Raw genomic sequence first — 15,483 nt, forward strand, 5'->3', positions numbered from 1 at the left:
GTCGAGTCATTGAGTTTCTTTGGATGTATGAGTTATTTTGGATGAATAAAGACCATTGGATTTATCAGATGAGTTGAAAGACACTTTTTGTGCACCATTCTGATTGGACATTTCCACTTTGCTCTTGCCTGTTTGATTTTTATGGAATTGTTTCCCCTGTTTTATTATTTCAGAAGGAACACCATAAAAATATAGGAAAGAGAACACACTCTCCCACAAAACATTTTCTTACAAGCCCCTTATACTGTACATACCCGTGTTTCCTCGAAAATAAGACCTATCCCAAAAACAAGCCCTAGCATGATTTTTAAAGATGCTCCTAATATAAGCCCTACCCCCAAAATAAGCCCTAGTTAAGATCGACCCCCTAAGCCCCTCCTGAATGTCTCCGACTCCATCCCTGACAATAGTGTTGCCCGATTCGCCGGCGGCAGCGCTTTCTTCCCTCCCCCCCTGTGCAGCATCTTTCCTGTCCTCCCACCCATCCCCTTGTGCAGCATATTTCTATCTCTCCCTCCCATCCTCCTGTGCAGCAGAACCCTGCCGACCCTCCCAACGAGAGACCGACATACCTCCACCCTGATGCCTCCAAAACCAGCAGCGATCGCAGTGCTCTGAACGGGCTGCTTCGTGGCCTTCCCCGCCGGAGCCTTCCCTCAGTTGCATCACTGATGACATCATCAGTGATGCAGCAGAGGGAAAGCCCCGGTGGGGAAGGTCACGAAGCAGCCTGTTCAGAACGCTGCTGCACAGGAGGATGGGAGGGAAGGATAGAAAGATGTTGCATTAGGGGATGGGTGAGAGGGAAGGAAAGATGCTACATATGGGGGGAGGGGGAGGGGAGAGAAAGGAAAGAGGAAGAATTGGGGTGGAGGAGAGTGTACATGAAAAAAATAAGACATCTCCAAAAATAAGCCCTAGTGCGTTTTTTGGACCCAAAATTAATATAAGACACTGCCTCATTTTTGAGGAAACACGGTAGAACCTTGAATTAGAGTGAGTCTTTCAAAAATATGTAGCTAATAACCCAGCAAAAGTCAATTGAAAAAGCAAGTTTTCAGGTTAACTTTAAACTTAACAAAAGAGGTTTCCACACGAAGATGAAAGAGTTATCAGCTGCCCATGGCAGAGGAGAACAGCAGGGAAAAGAGAATAAATGTTGCCTTTTCCACTGCATCCCTAGTGCTATAACTCCAATTTCTGCCCAAACTCTGAATTTGGAGACATAATTCATGCTGCTCATCCACAGTGCCAAAATACCTGCTATTGGCAAGAGGAATTGCCAGCTAGTCACAGTAAAACTATTTGAGAGTGCTGAACAGTCTATTCCAGTTTTCTTATTAGCAAGCGACCCCTAGTGGTTTTGGTAGAGTTTTGAGATAAGGCATGCTGTGTTAGACCAAGATCCACTTCATGGGGAAGGGTCAGGGGTGAGTTTCAGAAAAGCACTAAGGGCCAGACTCTGTAAAGGATGCCTATGTTAGGCGCTTGAATCGGCACCTACATTAATTACCTAAACAGGCTTTAACAAGCTCATAATTGGATAAAACAAATTAATTGGCCGACAGGCGCCTATTGCAAAGAGCCTATTGGTGCCTAATGCCTAAATGGGCGTGTTTGGGGGTGGAGACAGAGATAGGTGCGATTATGAAAAGAACTTAGGTGCCTGCAATGTAGGGCAGTGAAACCCTGGCCTACATTGCTGGTATCTTAGTTTTGCGATAGGTGCCGTAAGGAGCGATTCTGTAAATGACTCCTAAGCACGACTGACACACAACCGGCGCCTCTTTCCAATTTAGTCACCATTTATAGAATCTGGCTCTAAAGGCCTACCCTTTTTCAGCAAGCTTTTGCGATCTCTCTCCATGAAGGGCAGTACACGGCAGAGACAGTTCAAAGAAGAACGACCAAGATGATAGAAGGGATGGAACACCTCTCATGTGAGGAGAGACTAAAACGGTCAGTTTGGAAAAGAGACGGCTGAGGGGAGATATGATTGAAGTCTACAAAATCCTGAGTGGAATAGAACGGGTACAAGTGGATCGATTTTTCTCTCTGTCAAAAATTACAAAGTCTAGGGGACACTCGATGAAGTTACAGGGAAATACTTTTAAAACCAATAGGAGGAAATATTTTTTCACTCAGAGAACAGTTAAATTCTGGAACGCATTGCCACAGGATGTGGTAAGAGCGGATAGCGTAGCTGGTTTTAAGAAAGGTTTGGACAAGTTCCTGGAGGAAAAGTCCATAGTCTTTTATTGAGAAAGACATGGGGAAGCCACTGCTTGCCCTGGATCGGTAACATGGAATGTTGCTACTCTTTGGGGTTCCGGAATCTTTTGTTACTCTCTAGGATTACAGAATCTTGCTATTCTTTGAGATTCTGTATGGAATGTTGCTACTCTTTGGGTTTTGGCCAGGATTGGCCACCGTGAAAACAGGCTACTGGGCTTAATGGACCATTAGTCTGATACAGTAGGGCTATTCTTATGTCTGTTGTTTGACAACCAGTGTTTTGTCTATTATAGTTGTACTGTTTTTATTGTAGCAGTTTTTTGTTTATTTTGTTTTAATGACCTAAGTGCTCTGTGTACTTTTATATTAAGTGATAGAGTTCCTTTTCATGTTTTATGGTTTTATATTTTAACTTGTAATTTGATGTTTTGTAAATCGCTTAAATTGCTTTGGCAGGAAGCAGTGTATCGAGATAAATAAAGACTAGGGGACACTCAATGAAGTTACAGAGTAATACTTTTAAAACCAATAGGAGGAAATATTTTTTACTCGTAGAATAGTTAAGCTCTAGAACGCGTTGCCAGAGGATGTGGTAAGAGCGGTTAATGGAGGAAAAGTCCATAATCTGCTGTTGATACAAACATGGGAGAAACCACTGCTTGCCCTGGATTTGTGGCATGGAATGCTGTTATTTGAGGTTTTGCCAGGTACTTGTGACTTGGAATAGCGTCCATGAAGACGGGATACTGGGCTAGATGCATTGGTCTGATCCAATAAGGGTATTCTTATGTTCTTATAAAATACAGTATAAACTATCTAGTATCTTATCTTCTACTGTGGATAGTCCATATCACAAGCACCCAGCAGATCTTAAAAAGTAGATCTATTTCGTTTCTTTTCTTTATAAATCATTATTAAATTTCCAAACTACAATTATATTTCCAAACAGACAATTCATATATATATATATATATATATACAAGAAAGGCACATTAAACTTATAGACATTAATGAACAATTGTTTCCCCCCCCCCCCCACCAAATAATCAGAAAAAGTAAATACTTATAAGAAACTATCCCTAAATTCCCCAAATCAAATTCCAATGCAAAACCCTCCCCCCTCCCTGGATGTGTATGCTTAAAGGTCAATAAAATAAAATCAGTTATCATTCCCAAATCAATCAGATCCAGTAAATGCGGAATGGTGGTTTCAGGATTCGTCAAATGAAGCAACATGTCATCTGCATACACAGAGACTTTATAGTCCCAGCCTGCATAAGGAATACCCTGAATCTCCTTTGCCTGCAGTATTGCCAATAACAAGGGTTCCAGTACAATATCAAATAGCAAAGGAGATAACGGACACCCTTGCCTAACTCCCCTCTCCAGACGAAACCTCTCTGAAAAAGTATTATTTATATATAATCTGGCATAAGGGGAACTATACAAGGTTTGAATCATTTGTATAAATCCTGAACCAATACCAAACCAGTCCATTGCTTGATGCATGAAGGTCCACTCAACACAATCAAAGGCCTTCTATTTCTAGATCTATTTCTTATAGCTCGTAGCCTCCAGGGTTTGTAGTCCATCACTTGGTACAGATTCTTTGTGAAGAGACCTGGGGTATGTCATGGGAGGCAGAACTGTCCTCCTTGTCTATCACCTGTGGACAACAGGGTTCTGAGATGGAAGCAGTTAGGGCTGGGAGAGTGTTGTCCCCTGGGATCATTCCCTGCTGTCACTTGTTCCCATTTCCACAATCTCACAGACCAGTTTAGATTTTGGTCTGAGAGATTGGAGAAACTGGGTCTCTTTTCCCTGGAGAAGAGGAGACTCAGAGGGGATATGATAGAGACCTACAAAATCATGAAGGGCATAGAGAGAGTAGAGAGGAACAGATTCTTCAAACTTTCAAAAAATATAAGAACAAGAGGGCATTCGGAAAAGTTGAAAGGGGACAGATTCAAAACGAATGCTAGGAAGTTCTTCTTTACCCATGTGTGGACACCTGGAATGCGCTTCCAGAGGACGTAATAGGGCAGAGTATGGTACTGGGGTTTAAGAAAGGATTGGACAATTTCCTGCTGGAGAAGGGGATAGAAGGGTATAGATAGAGGATTACTGCACAGGTCTTGGACTTGTTGGGCCGCCGCGTGACCACAGGTCTGACCCAGCGGAGGCATTGTTTATGTTCTTATGTTCTGAACCTTAAAGTACTATAACTACAATCCTAGAGGACCATAAACCAGTGTGATTTTAAGCCTATACCTAGTGAATATTAAATAAGATATTTGCATACAATGAAGGTATATATTTCATGAAAATTCATTAGGACTTATTTACTTCTTTTTTGAAGAAATTCACCCAGTGGTATAGCCACATAGTAAGCTAGGGTGGACCTGAGCCCAAACCAGGTGGGCATAAAAGTTCCTCCCCACCCTCAGGGAGCACAAAGCAGTCTGGTATTAAAGATATTCCCTAATGAATATTCATGAGATATTCCCACAGGATGGAGACAGCGAATGCAAATATATTTCATGGCTTTTCATTAGAAATTATTTCTTTATTAGGTCTTATTTGTCACCTTTATGAAGAAATTTGCCAAATTGCTGCTTTAGAGTATGCCTGAGCCCAGAGCGAGCACAAAATTTCATTCCTGTCCTTGCTCCCTCCTATTTAAAATATAAACACCCATGTTGGCAGGGGTCCCCAAGCTGAAGACCTCTTTCTGTCAGAACTCTGGTGCCACCATGACTGCCAGCCCTCATGTGTTCAATGTTTGCAAACACATGAAAACTGAGCTTGCATGGTGGTTAGTGGCAGCGTAGGGAAACCGCTGTCAAGCTTGGAGAAGTTCTGGCTGGGAGGACTTCAGTTGACAGAGCTTGAGGATCCCCAACGGAGAACCAATTTTAGAAAGGGCTGAGCTTGTCCAGGCCCACCAATGGTTGTGTCACTGAACTCACCCAAGGCAGTGTAGAGTTTAGCTTGTCCTCATCCAGGTGAGATTTTATGCCTTTCCAGTCTTCATTCTTTGACACTGAGAGAACCAAGGTGAGCATTGTGAGAATTAAGACCTTTTTAGTGATGCAGTTTTATTTAGAGCAGGGATCTTAAAGTCCCTCCTTGAGGGCCGCAATCCAGTTGGGTTTTCAGGATTTCCCCAATGAATATGCATGAGATCTCTGTGCATGCACTGCTTTCAATGCATATTCATTGGGGAAATCCTAAAAACCCGACTGGATTGCGGCCCTCAAGGAGGGACTTTGAGATCCCTGATCTAGAGCCATAGTTAAGAGTGTATTCCAACCCACACTGCTCCTTGTGACCCTGGGCAAATCACTTAATCCCCCCATTGCCCCAGGGACATTAGGAATATTGTGAGCCCGCCAGGACAGACAGGGAAAAATGCTTGAGTATCTGAATAAATTAATGTAAACTGTTCTGAGCTTCCGTGGGAGAACGGTATAGAAAATTAAATAAATAAATATTAATCAGCATTGACGCTGAAGATATCTTTTAATCCACATAGCCCTCAACAGTCAGATTTTTCTTACCTCTGATCCCCTTCCAAACTGTGAAAGGTATCATGCACTTCAGGGGTTCACCTAGAGAAAAGATCCTGAAATTCTGATTGATTTGCAACCACTGTTTCGCGTCAGCTGAATGGGAATCCTCCAACTGCATTTCTTCAATATTGTGTTTTCAATCACAAGGGACAGGCAGATTCCCAGGAGTTGTTTAGAGCAAATGTGTTAGTGAAACAGCACCACCCAATGGCAGGACTATAGATGGAAGATTCCAGTCAGCTTAGAGCAGGGGTGTCAAAGTCCCTCCTCGAGGGCCACAATGCAGTCGGGTTTTCAGGATTTCCCCAATGAATATGAATGATATCTATTAGCATATAATGAAAGCAGCGCATGCAAATGGATCTCATGCATATTCATTGGGGAAATCCTGAAAACTCGACAGGATTGCGGCCCTCAAGGAGGGACTTTGATACCCCTGGCTTAGAGAGAAGTGTTTGCAACCCTCCAGGACTAAATATAGCGGCCCCCCCCTCCCCGCTTTAGATAGTAGAACAAAGTGGAAAGTTTATAAAGTTGCAAATTATAAATAATAAAAGGCACAATCAAGGACTTTCTCTCCATAATCCCTACTGAGGCAAGAGAAATTCCTCTTCTCTATCAGAACTCTTAAGTTTATTAAAATTTGATGAAAAGCTAATCATAAATTTTAAGCGTTTAACAATTAAAAATGGGGAACAGTTAACATACTTGTTAATGACAGGACATAACATACATAAAAACCCTCCCTCGTGAAAAGGACCTCCTCCTCTCCTCACATGAGAAAAAGCAACTTGCAATTTCTGGAGATTAAACACAAGTGCAACAGCAAGCATTTTCCTGTAAATTCCTCACCCTCCACTCCCGAGAGTTGTCCTTCAATTCTCCTTCCTTTCAGAGGCCTATTAGTTATTTCTATAGTGCAGCTAGATGCACACCTGACCTTGACTCCTTAATGTATTTCATTAGCTGTGGTGGTGTCTTGGCTATGTGAGATATAAAATTGTTGGTGTAGTGGTCTAGCCTGCAAAAGACAACCCCCCCCCCCCCTGCATTTGAGCTTAGTATTTATGCCAGTGAGTCTTTCCTCCATTTTGAGGTCTTCTCCTACCATTATCTCATTGATAAGGACAAGCCTCCCAATTCTGGATCCTCGGTAAGCCTGATTTAGACCAGCCTGTCCGGTAGAGTTGGCAGTGACCAGAGAGGGTCAAGCTTGATGACTGGCAGCGGGTGAAGACTGAACAACTGAGAGAATCCTTAGGGCATGTGTCCAGGAGAAGACAACTGATTGGGAGAGACCTCAGGGAGTAGTGCAGTTAGAGCTTGGAGTGACCTGAGAGTACTCAGGCTTGATGACTGGCCATGATCAGTGGAGAGTCTGGCTGAAGGTGACTGGCAAGTTACCGATGGAGGGTCCAGAGGAAGTGGCCAGAAGACCCAGAGAAAAGCAGCCAGAGGAATCCGAGGTCCTAGGCTGATGGGGATTAGCAAGTGACTGGCGGGGGGGACCTGCAGAGCCGGTGGTGACCAGCGGAGAGACTGGTAATGGTACCAGGAATGACCAAAAGACCCAGAAGGAAGCAGCCCAAAGAACCAGAGAGCATTGGACGAAGGTGACTGGCGAGTGACTTGCGGAGGGACCAACGAAGCCAGTGGCAACCAGCAGAGAAACTGGTAATGATACTGGAAGCTGCCCAAAGACTGAGGTCTAATGAGGGTTGGAGAGGACCCGGTGAAGAATGAGACTGGACTGACAGTGAATTGTGAATGACTGGTGGAGGGGCTGGTGGCAACCAGTGTAGAGACTGGTAATAGTAACAGAAGCTGCCCAAAACCCCAGAAGTCTGAGGGTGTGAAGAACTCTGTGGCAACCAGAGAAGAGCTTGGAGGAGCCTGGTTAAATTTTAGAAGTCAGTGAGCGAGATAGAAGAACAGAAGTGCCTGGAGGTGATGAAGTGACAGGTGATAGATCGCTCAGCCCGATCACAAGTATTTATAGATATTTGCCTATTCATAAAATAAAATCAGAATAAGCACTTTCATGCTCTGAACTGTTGCTTTACTGAATATTGAAGCTGCACTTTTGGGGGGGAATGGGGGAGAGAAAGAGGAGAGAGGGGCGATCCACCCCAGGTGCATGCTCTAAGGGGGGGTGCACAGCTGGCACACTGGGTCTGGAACCTCCCGCCCTACTTTGCTGCTGCTGCTTTCCTGAACCAGGAGAAGTGGCAGTAAACTTTAAATTCAGTCATCACAAAACCTTCCTGCACCTCCCCGTGGCTGCCGGTCCACCCTCTCTGACATCACTTCCTTGTTCTGGAGCAGAGTCAGCAGCCGTGGGGAGGTGCAGCAAAGTTCCGCAATGACTGCATTTAAGTTTACAGCCACTGCTGCTTGTTTGAGAAACATACAGTAGCAGTGGGGAGGGGAGGGGGCAACATACTGGATAGCATTGGGGTGAAGGGAGCAGGATATTGGTATGGAACTGGAGTGCTTGTTGTTGTGTTATGGGCAGGCTTAGATCTGGACATCCAGCAGGGATAACCAAAGCTTTTTCAGTACTGTCCTAGGACCCATTTTAGTTGCACAAAGGTGCCCAAACTGACAAGGCCACTGGAGGGTTTAAGGCATGAACCCCTCTTACTCCTCCAGTGGACAAGACCCCTTCCCACTACCCAAAGAGGGACCCCTCCCCCTTGTAGGCTTCCCATCAGCTGATCCCGGCAGGGGAATCCCTATTAGCTTATTACAGCAGGGGAATCTCCATTAGCTGAGCTGGTCTTGGTGCAGTCCTGCCGGCTCAGCTGATTGTGGATTCCCCTGCCAGGATCAGCTGTATTGGCAGAAAGAAAAATAATTTGTCTCTCCCTCCCTCACACCCACCAATTCCCCTGACATCCCTCAACATCTCTGGACCAACATCTCAAGCTCCCCCCCCCCCTCCAACATCCCTGTACCTTCCACTGACAAATGGGCAGGAGGAAAGCACACTCCCTCCTGCCTATAGGGTCATACGCTCAGAATGATGGGCCTTCTTCCTCCCAATGCATCTTGGGATTTGGTGGGAGGGGTTTAAGGCCCTGATTGACTATTTTGAGCTAATCAGGGACTTAGGCCTCTCCCACTGCATCACAAGATGCATTGGAAGCGGGAAGGCCCATCCTTCTGAGCATGCAACCCTGTCCATTTGTTAGTGGAAGGTACGGAGGTGTTTGGGAATGTTGGGAGTCTGGAGATGTTGAGGGGTGGGGTTCAGGGATGTTGGGGGGATAGTCTGGAGATGTCTGGGGGAGGGGTGTAGGGGATCAGTGGGTGTGAGGGAGGAACAAATTTTTTCTCTCCCTGCTGATTCAGCTGATTCAGGCAGGGGAATCCATGATCAGCTGAGCCAGCAGGACTGCACCAAGACAAGCTCAGCTAATGGGGATTCCCCTGCCATGATCAGCTGATGGGAAGCCTACAAGGGGGGGAGGGTTGTTCCTCTTTGGGTGATGGGAAGGGGACTGTAATGAAACTGGTTCAGCTGATGGGGATTCCCCTGATTCAATCAGCTGATGGCCATTCAGACAAGATAGTTGGGAATGTCTGAAAAACATGCTTTTGTATGTTTTTCAGGTGAACATTTTTATATTTGAGAATGGCCAAAAAAGATAGACGTACTAAAGACCAAAATGTCTACATAGGTCATTCTCAAAAATAAAATATAAATGTCTGGCTGTTTAGAGAATGGACATTTTCTTTACTGGATTTCTGAACTTTTTTCCAAAACATCCAAATTAGATAGACGTCCTATCGAAAATGTCCCTCCATGTGTCTGGTAGATGAGAGATTTATGGTGTTATAACTCAGATTGATCACTTATGAAAAATAATTCAATGAACTCAGGTGATCTTCTCATAATTCCCACATCACTTATCACCTTTTACAATTCTATTAAATAATAATTTCAAATTGAAGATATGTGTATATGTGAAAAGCTTAAACCCAACAACTCACCTCTAGTGATATACCTGGAAGCAGTTGCTAATGAGACCATCACAGCTCTTCCCTCTTCCCAGTGGTATGAGACAGGGAAGAGCTGTGATGGTCTCATTAGCAACTGCCTCCGTGTATATCACTAGAGGTGGGTTGTTGGGTCTGAGCTTTTCACATATATACATATCTTAAATTTCAAATTATTATTTCATAGAATTGTAAAAGGTGATAAGTGATGTGGGAGTTATAACTCAGATGACATGACTATCAAAGTATGTGTGTGTGTGTGTATATATATATATATATATATATTTATTTACTGTTGGTATAGTAACTTCCTTGGAGAAAATGTGCTAGTTATGATCTGCACTTGTTGTAGGGGATGGGAAAGAAACCAGAGCAAAGCTGATGCTTTGGTAGACTCACCTAGGCCACAATCTTCCAAGAAGTGCACTAGTTTGGTCTAGCAGGACTTGAAAAATAAATTTATCAAGGATGGACAAATTTCACCTTAATTCTATTGGACCAGTCCTCAGGGCAGAAGGAAGACAAGGCACCCTCTAAAACAGTCCTGTCAAAGGCCCAATCCTCTCTGGTCCAAACATTAATCTTGTATGGTAGTAATTAACAAAGTTATGTTAGGATGACCATGCGGCCACCTTAGAAATATTTTCCAGGGCACCTGCTCTTGCCTTTGCCCAAGGGTTGTATGTGCTCCAGCCCTTACACCTTCTGGCACCAAATTGCAGATATGGGGTACAAATCAACTGAACCCTGTATGCTAAGGACTTCAACACTGCCTCTCCCTTGCATGGTCTAGTGAACCCCTCCCCCCCCAAAAAAAAAGGCAATCTGCTGGAAACAGAAAAATACTGGCAATAAGACAGTCTGTTAAAAAATTAACTTTAGATTGGTGCAAAATAATTTAGGAACCAGGAGGAGGTTGAAAATCATGAAAAATATATGAAAGTTTTGTAATATTAGAGCTATAAATTTCCCTGCTAGAAATATTTTAGCTCTGGAATGATTTAGGAAATATATGAATGAATTCATGCAAATTTCTAAGGACTCATTTCTACCTATATTGAAGGTATACTACTTTTTAACTAAAAAGGTGCATGTGAAGATGAATGATGCAGAAGCCAGTATTCCAGTTGAGGAAGAGAACTCTTTTGGTGATGTTTTTGTTCTGATAGAGGTTGGATACTAACAGTTTTAAAGAAGAGTCCTTCCCTCTTTTAGGGTTCAAGATTTATGAGATTTTGTTTTTTAACAAAGAGGAGATATCATGAGAGCCAAGTTTGCTTTGAATGAATAATGCAAATGTAATCAAAATCCAAGATATTTCTTTTTTTTCTTAAGTAAAAAAAAAAAAAAAAAAAAATCTGGAATTTTTGTGGCTAAATCTTTTGACTATCTGTAGTCAAACTTAGGGAAGAATTAATCAAGCAGGGTTAGAGCTTAACACAAAATTCTAAAGCCCATTTTATACCTGTGGGCTTAGAGGGAAATTCTGTAAATGTCATGTATAACAATAGGTGCCTATTGTCAATCACACTTAGGCGCTTATTACAGAATTTGGCCTAACTTAGGCTCTCTTTTACTAAGCAGCAGTACAGGTTTTTACCATGGTACAGAGCGCTAAATGCTCCGACACTCACAGGAATTCTATAAGTGTCAGAGCATCTACCAGGGCTTAGTAAAAAAAGGTGTATGTGTGTGTGTGTGGGGGGGGGGGTCTAAACTTAGGAGCCTGCAATGTAGGCCAGGGTTTTAAAGGCCTACACTATAGGTGTCCTTTATAGAATTGTGCTTAGCAGCACCTTAATCCTTCTCCACTCCTACGTTAGGTGCTATTAGGCACCATGCGATTAGCACTTAGCTTTTGTAGAATCAGGCGCCTGTCTTCTTTTTTCAATTATGGGGTTATCAAAGCCGATCTTTAGGTGCCTCTTATAGAATTTTCCCCTTAGTGTTTAATGTGCATTAATTCTCTTAAAACCCTAAAGCTGCTTGATGAATATCCCCCCCCCCCCACACACACACACCAGTGGACATAAGTATGTATGGCTTACACATATTGCGATGTATTCTTCACAGCTTGTAATAGATTTGGATAATTTGATTATTTACTCTCTTTAGCATTTGATCTGGCTTGATTCTGGATTTTGGCCAAACCTACCTTGTATGTTGATGTTTATTGTAACATCAAATAAAGACACCATTCAAAAGATAAGCATTTTAATTAATCTTATATTTGTAATTAAGCTATTTCTGAACAGTTAAAAAAAAACAAAAAACACAGTAACACCATGATCGGGAGCTCAGTTGAACATATTAGTACATTCACTACGCATCACTGTAAGGTAATCACAGATTTCTTAAGATTCTAGAGAACAAACAGAGCAAAGGAATGAACAAAATATTTCAGACAACACACACTTTTTCTCCCCTGTCTGAACAAGTTTGATATGAAATAGCTTGAGTTGAATTACTGTTACCGTAGACATTATTACTGATTATCTACGAAAGTATTTCATAGGGTCAGAACAAATTCAAGTACCAGTTTTCAGTTCTTGCAAAGAAAATGGAACCTGTTTTTTCAAAAATTCATTTCAATATTTTCCATCAGTGATTCACTAAGATTCTTAGTTGGAATTAAACACAAATATGAACAAAAAAGGTAAGCAGCTGTGTGTGTGTGTACTTACTTATTTATTTGATTAAGTATGTGACCAGACAAAATACTTTTGGTTAATTTTTAGAAATTTCCCAATTTTTAGGCATATTTTTCTGTTCATTTCATGCATTCATTTTAATTTTTTTTTAAAGTTTTAACCTCCCCAGATTGACTTAAGGCAGGTTAATTAGGTTAACATTCAAATTAATTTTGTGTGCATTAAGGGGTGCAGTTATTCATGTGGCCTACTACCTCTACAACTACTTATCATTTCTATAGCACTGTCAGACATATGCAGCGCTGTACAGTAAACATGTAAGAGACAATCCCTGCTCAATAAAACCTACAATCTAATCAAAACAAACGGGACAAATTAGGGCTACTGTTATGCACTATAGTATTCTTAACTCGTGCAACTTTAACACAGGTTCCATTTTATGCAATGAGGCCTAATTACTAATAACTGGGGTAAAGAGTAAAACAAAAAGATTAGGCTCTTACCTTGCTAATATCTTTTCTAGTAAATAGGTGTGTCATTCTAGACAAGCGGTTCATTTCCCTGTAGTTGCAAGCCTTGCAGAAATAATCTACTCTGGATTGTTTTCTGAATACCCCCTACTTCACAGAGAGTGCCCTGTTGTAAAATATATGTGAAGTATGGATATGGAGAAAGTTCACCAACTATCAAGTCTGTTCTGATTCAGTTAATTGGGACTCTCACACAACCAGGAAAAAAAATCACTGGTGGGAAAAAAAGTCCCCTTGAAGCACCAGCGGCAACATCCTGAGCCACCAATCCTCCCTCCTTCCCTGAAGCAGCTACAAACCCCCCTTCCTCCTGCCACAAAGTACCACCGTAGCAGCAGTCCTGAGCCGCAAAGCCCTCCTCCCTCAAGCCCCAAATGGGCAGAAGCAGGCAGCGGTCCTGAGCTGTGAACCCCCTCGCTCCCTCTCTTTCTTCCTTACCCAAAGCGCAGTGGTCAGCAGGAAGTACAGGCTGCTCTCAGTCAGCCCTAGCAGGACTTTTTCTCTGATGTATCAGAGGAAAGGCCCTGCCAGGGCAGGCCACGAGAAGCCTGTTTTGAGGCTGCCTCCTGCTGACCACTGTGCTTCGGGTAAGGAAGAAAGAGAGGGAGGGAGGGAGCGAGGGGGTTTGTGGCTCAGGACTGCTGCCTGCTTCTGCTACTTCAGGACTTTAGGGAGGAGTGCTTTGCGGCTCAGGACCACTGCTGCTCTGGCGGGGTGGGGTGGGATGGGGTGTGAGGAAATTGAAAGAGTGTTAGACAAGGTTTCAAGCACACTCTCAATTAACCAGAAAAACAGTTATCCAGCATCTACCAATCCCTGTGGCTGCCGGATAACTGAGATTCTACTGTACAGTATATGAATCATCAACAATCAACAACAATCAAATCAGAGAAACAAACATGCCAACAGAAGCATTAATGGAGCTCAATCAGTACCCCAAAGTATGTCAGTAATAGACTGCTCTTCATGCTCTTAAGGTCTGACTGGCATTCAAATTACAGGCTTGGAGAAGAACATTCTGAGTGAGACAGTAGACAGGCACAAGAAATAAATGACAGGACGGGGGTCCAGAATGACACACCTATCTACTAGAAAAGTTATTAGCAAGGTAAGAACCTAATCTCTTTTTCTAGTGCAATAGGTGTGTCATTCTGGACAAGCGGAACGTACAAAAGAAAAGTCCAAAAAATCTAGGGCTGGATGACTACACTGGCTCATAACACTGAGGACCCAAAGGCAGAGTCCTCCCTTTCTGCCATATCCACTCTATAAAGCTTGGCAAATATATGTAGACTGGACCAAGTCGCTGTCCTACAAACCTCCTCAGGGGAGACTGCCTACCTTCAGCCCACAACGAAGCCACACTTCTAGTCAAATGCGCCTTTACCGAAACAGGAAACGGTTTCCCACACATAATGTATGCTGACGAGATTGCCCTGTGGATCCACCTGGAAATTGTGGCCTTGGAAATGGCGCACCTCACCTAGCTGAATTTGTCAGCACAAAAAGATGATCAGATAGTCGTTGGTGACCTCAAGATATCGGAGAAGTGCTCTTCACACAGCCAGCTTCTTCAGAATCTGCTCCTGTTTCCTGGAACCTGTGGATTGGAACACTGTCAATCTAATGCCAAAACCACCGTCAGAAGGAGAAGTGCACAAAGAGACTGCAGTTACAGTGAATTTAAGGAAAGGTTCTCTGCAGGAAAGGAGGTTTTACCGGAGGCCTGATACACAGTGCACTCTTCAAGAATTTGGCTATGTCCAGATGAGATGCCAGCATGGTTCTGCAATCTTGAGCTCTGAAACAAAAGAGCCCTGCTACTTGGGCTCTAATGGAAGCTATCATAAGCCCCTTGTCAAGGCTGGCTTGGAGGAAAGCTAATACCACAGAGACCAAAGCCGAAAATGGTTCCACATTTTCCTGGGTGCACCAATGTTGGAAAGTCTCCCAAACTTCAGCATAGGCTGAGACCATTGTTGGCTTCTTAATTTAAGGAGGGTGGCAATGACCACTTCTGAGAACCCCTTGCGCACTAATGCTCTGTGTTCAATAGCAATGCCTTAAAAGCAAAGTGATACAGATCTTCTGTGACTACTGGATCCTGAGAAAGAAGATTCGGATGCACCTGTAGCCTATGACTGGGACCCAACCTAAGATGCACCAGCTCTGCGAACCACAGTCTATGCAGCTGAATGGCCTTTCTCTGATGGCTTGGAATCCTTTGGAGGATTCGGCCTATCATAGGCCATGGAGGAAACACATATAATAGCATGCTCTGTGGCCATGGCTGGACCAGAGCATCCAGGTCCGTACTTCCAGGTTTAGACCTTTGACTGAAGAACCTGTCTACTTTCTTGTTCTCTGCTGGTTAAACACTGGCTGACCCCAGCGATGAACCATGGCTTGGAAGGCTGATGCTGACAGTGCCCACTTGCCCAGATCCAGGCTATGTCTGTTGAGAAAATCTGCTTGGACATTGTCCACTACCAT

General features: G+C 43.3%; 1 protein-coding gene across 1 annotated transcript in view; it reads right to left on the reverse strand.

The window, feature by feature from the left end:
- The window catches only part of LOC117359760 (solute carrier family 2, facilitated glucose transporter member 5-like), a 196,937-nt gene extending 181,454 nt beyond the window's left edge, over positions 1-15,483 (reverse strand). The window contains exons 1-2 of the mRNA XM_033942979.1: positions 15,378-15,483; positions 5,205-5,278 (exon numbers count right to left, since the gene is read on the reverse strand). Of these exons, the coding sequence (XP_033798870.1) occupies positions 5,205-5,278; positions 15,378-15,483 (180 nt within the window). The remainder of the gene's footprint in view (positions 1-5,204; positions 5,279-15,377) is intronic.

The sequence above is a fragment of the Geotrypetes seraphini genome, chromosome 4, assembly GCF_902459505.1.
Source record: "Geotrypetes seraphini chromosome 4, aGeoSer1.1, whole genome shotgun sequence".
Taxonomy (NCBI): Eukaryota; Metazoa; Chordata; class Amphibia; order Gymnophiona; family Dermophiidae; genus Geotrypetes; species Geotrypetes seraphini.